The sequence below is a fragment of the Microtus ochrogaster genome, unplaced genomic scaffold (genome assembly GCF_000317375.1).
Source record: "Microtus ochrogaster isolate Prairie Vole_2 unplaced genomic scaffold, MicOch1.0 UNK131, whole genome shotgun sequence".
NCBI lineage: Eukaryota > Metazoa > Chordata > Mammalia > Rodentia > Cricetidae > Microtus > Microtus ochrogaster.
The window spans coordinates 293,220-299,184 of record NW_004949229.1 but is presented as its reverse complement, the minus strand read 5'-3'; the positions used below and the strand labels follow the sequence as shown (position 1 = coordinate 299,184).

At 41.1% G+C, this 5,965-nt stretch overlaps 1 protein-coding gene across 3 annotated transcripts in view; it reads left to right on the top strand.

Moving 5' to 3' along the window:
* Apoo (apolipoprotein O) overlaps positions 1–5,965 on the top strand; it is a 52,976-nt gene that overhangs the window by 27,352 nt on the left and 19,659 nt on the right. For all 3 annotated transcript variants that reach the window (XM_005371848.2, XM_013355457.2, XM_026778381.1), the window contains 2 exons: positions 1,665–1,756; positions 5,421–5,501. In XM_005371848.2, coding sequence (XP_005371905.1) covers positions 1,665–1,756; positions 5,421–5,501 — 173 coding nt within the window. The remainder of the gene's footprint in view (positions 1–1,664; positions 1,757–5,420; positions 5,502–5,965) is intronic.

Genomic DNA, 5,965 nt, shown 5'->3' with positions numbered 1-5,965 from the left:
TGTGTGTGTGTGTGTGTGTGTGTGTGTGTGTGTGTGTGTGTGTGTGTGTGTGGTCAACCTGGGACCTCATGCATGCCAGACAAGTTCTCTGCCAACTGTGCTATATTTGTAGAAGTTAATACCTTTTTGTGGTTTGTGGTCCTGGAAATGAAACCAAGGACTTTCCTTAGGCTAAGCATGTAATCTACCACTGTTCTCCATCCCCATCCTGGATGATTTAGCTGCCAGTGCCCCCTCTACACATTTTTTTCTTCTTTACAGGACTGTGTTTTATTTTTTTACTGCTGCTTTAGTGAAATCTCAGGAAGGAGAAGAAAGGAATAATTGTCTTTCGTGTTTAAATAGGAAGATGATCAGTTTGTTTTAAAAAAAATCAAACCCTAGAAGCAAAAGTTCTGTTTTTTTTTTTTTTCCGGTTTCCTTAGAAATGATGTTCTCAAGTTGGGTGTGCAGGTAGTCTTAACACTGTAATGTGATCTCCACACCTGTGATCCTACCATATAGAAGGCAGAGGCAGAAATATCACAAGTTTAAGACTAGTCTGTGCTACATAGTGAGACTGTCTCAAAAAGCAAAATGAATCCAGAAAAGCAAGGCAGCACAAACAAACAAAACCTGGAAAAAAGGCAGAGCAGTACATACCTGTAGGCCAACTTAGACTACATTGCCTTAATAGTTTTTTTTTTTTGATTATTTTTGAGACAGGGTTTCTCTATGCAGCTCTGGTTGTCCTGGAACTCACTCTGTAGATCAGGCTGGCCTCAAACTCAAGAGATCCACCTACCTCTGCCTTCCAAGTGCTGGGATTAAAGGTGTGTATCTGCCACCACCACCTGACACCTTAATAATTAATAAATGGTGACTCTAAAAATACTTGTTGAGTGAAGGAAGTCAGTCACAAACAATCACACTTTATATGACTCTGTGTATATGAAATTGCCAGAGGAGGCAAATCATAGAGATAGAAAATAGGTTTCTCTCCTGCCCTGCGGTGGTAGCTCATGCCTTTAATCCCAGCACTTGAGAGGCAGAGACAGGCAAGTCTCTGTGAGTTCAAGGCCAGCCTGGTTTATAAGAGGTGGTTTCAGGACAGGTTCCAAGGTACAGAGAAACCCTACCTCAAACAAACAAACAAACAAACAAACAAACAAAAAACAACAACAAAAAAAAGAAAATAGGTTTCTCTCAGCCTTAGGTGGTTGTTGGTAGGGATGGGGGATGTTGCTGGCTGGCTGGCTTCTGCCAGCTCCCTTCCTCTCCCTCCCTCCCTCCCTCCCTCCCTCCCTCTCTCTCCCTTCCTCTCCCTCTTTCCTCCTTTTCTTCGTACCTTTCATTGTTTCTTGGTGCTGGGAATTTCAGGGCTTTGTGCATGCTAAGCATGTGTTTTACCATCAAAGGTGGAGGTTTCTTTTGAGAATATCAGAGTGGATTTTGATGATGGTTACATAGCTTTGTGAATATACTAAATCAATATAGTTTGTACTTTAAATTGGTGAAATTTATAATTATGTCACAAAGCCGTAAAGAAGTAGTGATTCATTTTGTTGTATGTACAATTAAGTAACATTTCAACTTATGGTCAGAGATATCTTGTTTGGCATTAAAAGTATAATGTAGATTGTGCATCAAATCAACTGATAGTGTACCACTTTTTAATCGATCAGGTTCAAAACTAAAGAAGCTGGTGTACCCTCCTTTTTTCATGGGATTAGGTGCCTCTGTCTATTACCCACAACAAGCCATCACCTTTGCCCAGGTAAGTGAGACCCAGGAAGCAAGGATGCTCTTCATTCCTGCTTCTGTGTGCCTGGGAGCTCCACTGGTTTAGTTTATTTTGCAGTTCTTATTGCACCAAACCGAGGATTATTAAGTGCCAACTTAAAATTTGTTTCTCCTCACTATTTTCCTCCGTATCAGCCTTCCTTCCAGTAATGTCAATCTTCAGAGAATGTATCCTAATTTGAATAGTAATCCAAGAAAATTTAAGATACCATTTGTATACTTATGCAGAAGTCTAAAGACTCAGTGTCTCAGTCTGATACTTACAGGCCACTTTCAGCCTGCCCTTCCTGGCATTGTCAGCACCGGCTGCGCTCTGGCCTCCATGCTCTTCCCTGGTATTGCTGCCCTACTCACTTTCCCTATGGCAACATGAGGTGCACTATTTGGGGTTTTCAATTATTTGACTGTCTTTTTTCTTATCCTTCAGGCCTCAGTTTGATGATATCATATCAAATAGATAATAGTTGACTGAAAACTTGGGTTCTCCAAGCATGGCCTTAGGATGAGTAACATCAGCATCTCCTGGGGACTTGTCAGAGATGCAGATTCTCAGGTCTCATCCCAGACTAATTGAACCCAGCAGTATAAGGGTGTGCATTAGCTATTTCCGTTTTTAGCAGGGCTTCCAGGCGATTCACATGCCAAGATATTTGAGAAGCACTGATTTACACAGACAAGCTTTAGGTGCTGGTTTGGAATCAGTGGTACTGTAAACACATAATTCATGGAAGACAGGCTTTAGATTTTGAGGTCCCTAACAGGTTAGGGACATAGGGACCCACTGGCCAGAACTTCCATATCTCATGGAAATGCTGTCCTAGGAAGAGACAGCGGGTATAGTCCTCAGAATCAGGCCAGCTTGACACTAGGCCCTTGGATCCCTAATGACAGACGTTCCAGTTCCCAGACAGGGCTGCAGTTGTAGTTGGGAATCTAGAAATTGATGGGTTTCATTCTGGAAGTAGAAAGTTAATGTTCCTGTCCCTGCTCTTGCTCCAACTCAGGAAGAAGGAATAATGTCTGCCTTGCCGAGATAAAAGATAAAAACTAGACATCATTTAGTCTCTTACAGTTTCAGAAGTAGCTGGTAGGCAGGGGCTCGCTGCTGGTCGTGAAGCAGCTGTGGTTGTCCTCGGAGAGAGGCACTTATTTTACAGCCTTCTGCGCCTCAGCATTTGTTGCAGAACATTTTCTGTATTCACCCCCAAGGGAGTAGGATGTGATGAAGAGGATCAGAACGCAGCTAGCGGTGGTGGTGGAGCAGTGAGGATATCCTCAGTGTCCCACTGCCACTGAGCTATACTCCTAAACAGTGCAGGCGATAAACTTTGTGCTGCATGTCATTTCCTCTTTTAATTTTACTATTAAAAATCATGTCCCGTATATTTTACTACAAGAAAACCAAGCCAGAAGAGCAGCAACTTTGAAAGAGATTCTCTGATCTTATATCATGTTGTTTAGTTTCTTTCTTTTTTTTTTTACAGTTTCAGTTTTCTTTTTGAGAAACCTCAAACTTGGACAGACCACTTAGCCACTTATATCCTGCTCTGTTCTGTAGTTTGTAGCTAAAAATAACATCCCACAGATTGGGGCAGGGGAAGCAGTAGCTCAGTGGTAGAGCACTTGTCCAGCATATGTAAGATTCCATGCCCAAACCACAAAAAAAGAAAGAAAATACCCTCATATCGATGGCAAATATTATTTTCCTTTCGGAAATGTGAAACACCAAAAACAGCAGTGTCATATATGGTAAATGCTCCCCATATCTAACAAGGGTCCAGATTGTTAGCATATCATACATTTTAAGAGCAGTACATTCAGCTGAGGAATGTGACATGCAGAAATCAGCATGTTAACAGAGCCTCTCTTTTGGGACTTTAGACAGGTCACTTGGCCTTTGAGTGTGTCCTTACGGTCTTCCTGTCCTTACTGTTCTGTAAGATAGGGGTAACTCATGTGAAAGTGTTTTATAAAATAGCACTATGCAAAGATTAATTACAAAAATCAAGAAGAGAATTTTAAGTGGTGGCATACACGTTTAATTCCGAGCACTCGGGAGGCAGAGGCAAGCAGCTCTCTGAGTTCAAGGTCAGCCTGGTCTACAATGTGAGTTCCAGGATAGTCAGGACTGTTACACAGAGAAACCATGTCTCCTCTAAAACCAAAAAAGAAAAAAGTGTTAGGGCTAGATAGATGGCCCCAGGGTAGAGAGCTGTCACTGCTCATCCAGAGGAAGTGCTTGATTCCCAGCACCCATGTGAGGCAACTCACAGCCAGTCTAAGGGATCTGAGGCTCTCTTTTGGTCTCCAAGTGTAGCTGCGTACGCTTGACAGGCACACATATGCCTGTGTGCACTTGAGCATGCACACCAAATATAAACAGTTTGAAGTATTATCATGGAGTGGATCAATCAGCATTCTTTGTTATAAGTAGAACCAATGAATAAATTATTAGAAACATTGTTTGAAGACCCAATACTTGGAAAAAATTTTCAGGAGAGTTGGCTCAGTGGTTAAGAGCACTTGTTCTTTTTGCAGAGGACCCAGGTTTCCTAGTGTCCTCATGGCAGCTCACAACTGTTTGTAGTTCCTGTCCCAGATGCTCTGATGCCCTCTTCTGACCTCCTCTAACCTCCACAGGCACCAGGCACATGTGTGGTATGCTACATACATGCAAGGAAAACACTGAAGCACACACAAATTCTAGTAATTCAAGTCAGCTAGCCAAAGATAGGCAAAAACATTTTAAAGTCATGACCTCTCTCATGCTCAGGCCTCATCAGATGTTGGAAGGATGATTATGGATCATGCTACCTACAAAATCCCTATATTAATCAAAAGACTTTATCATGACTGTGCCTGGGAAAATTGGACATATCTTTATTGGGATCACATATTTTACATCTAAGTCATTAAAATTAGTGATTTTTTTCACTTTACCTTGACTTGGTTGATTGTACCATACCAGACTGGGTACTAGATGGGTTAGGTAATTGCTTCTTCTGTATGAGTTTAGGAATTCCCCATCTTGTCAGTAGTCTCATACGTTTAGTTTAGAAGATATACCTTTTGGGAGCTAGGATGTAGGTATCAGTAACATGTATAATGCTCCAGGTTTGATCATTAGCACCAGTAATAAAAGATGTATACTTATAATTTATAGCAAGTCATTTTAAGAGATAACTAAATGTAACCAGACTATTTCTTCTTGCCTTTTTTCCTTAACTTTGGTTTTGCATTTTATTTTTATCTTTTACTTGTTTCTGTTTTATAATGTTTTGCCTTTGAGACAGGATTTCACTGTGGTGTGCAGGCTGGCCTTGAATTTGCACTAATCTGCCTGTCTCAGCCTCCTGGGTGCTGAGATTATAGGTGTGAGCCACCATACTGAGATAGGAGTGTCTTTTCTTCTTCTGTTGTGGTATTAGAGAATGAAGCGGGGATGTTTCTTGGGCATATGCTCTACCATTGAACTGTATCCCCGGCATGTTATGCAGGTCTAATGGACGTGTCTCAAGACTTCTTGTGTAGCTACACACACACACACACACAAAGTAGTCAAATGCAGGCCTAAAGAAATTCTCTTGTTTATCATTCACAAATGAAATGTTCACCAGCCTTTTCTATTTGTGTCTCAGGTCAGCGGGGAGAAGTTGTATGACTGGGGATTACAAGGGTACATAATTGCAGAAGATTTGTGGAAGCAACATTTTCAGAAGGTGAGAGATTTCATTGTTTTCCCTTTGGTTTAAATATGTGATTCTTCTAAAGTTTTGTAAAATACTTAAACGATCTTATTCCTTTAATTACTGCTTTTGTTGGCTTTTAGTCTCCTACTCAGATTTTCAAGTGTTCATTTCGGGAGAGTAGTAGAATGTCTGAGTATTTGGTTATTATCAATAGGTCAAAAATAGTGACTAAAATGCATTCCAATGTAGCCTAGACTGTAATTTCTATTCTGTTCTATATGTAGTTTCTTCAGAGTGTAGCATATTGTATAAAGGTTGTACCATAAATGGATTCAAGGCCAGTGAGATCGCTCAATGGGTAGAGGTGCTACCTGCCAGATGACCTGGGTTTGGTCCTGGGAACCCCACATGGTGGAAGGAGAAAACTCATGCCCACAAGTCCACTCACTCACACACATGTAAATAAATGTGATTAAAAATACTTGGGGCTTACA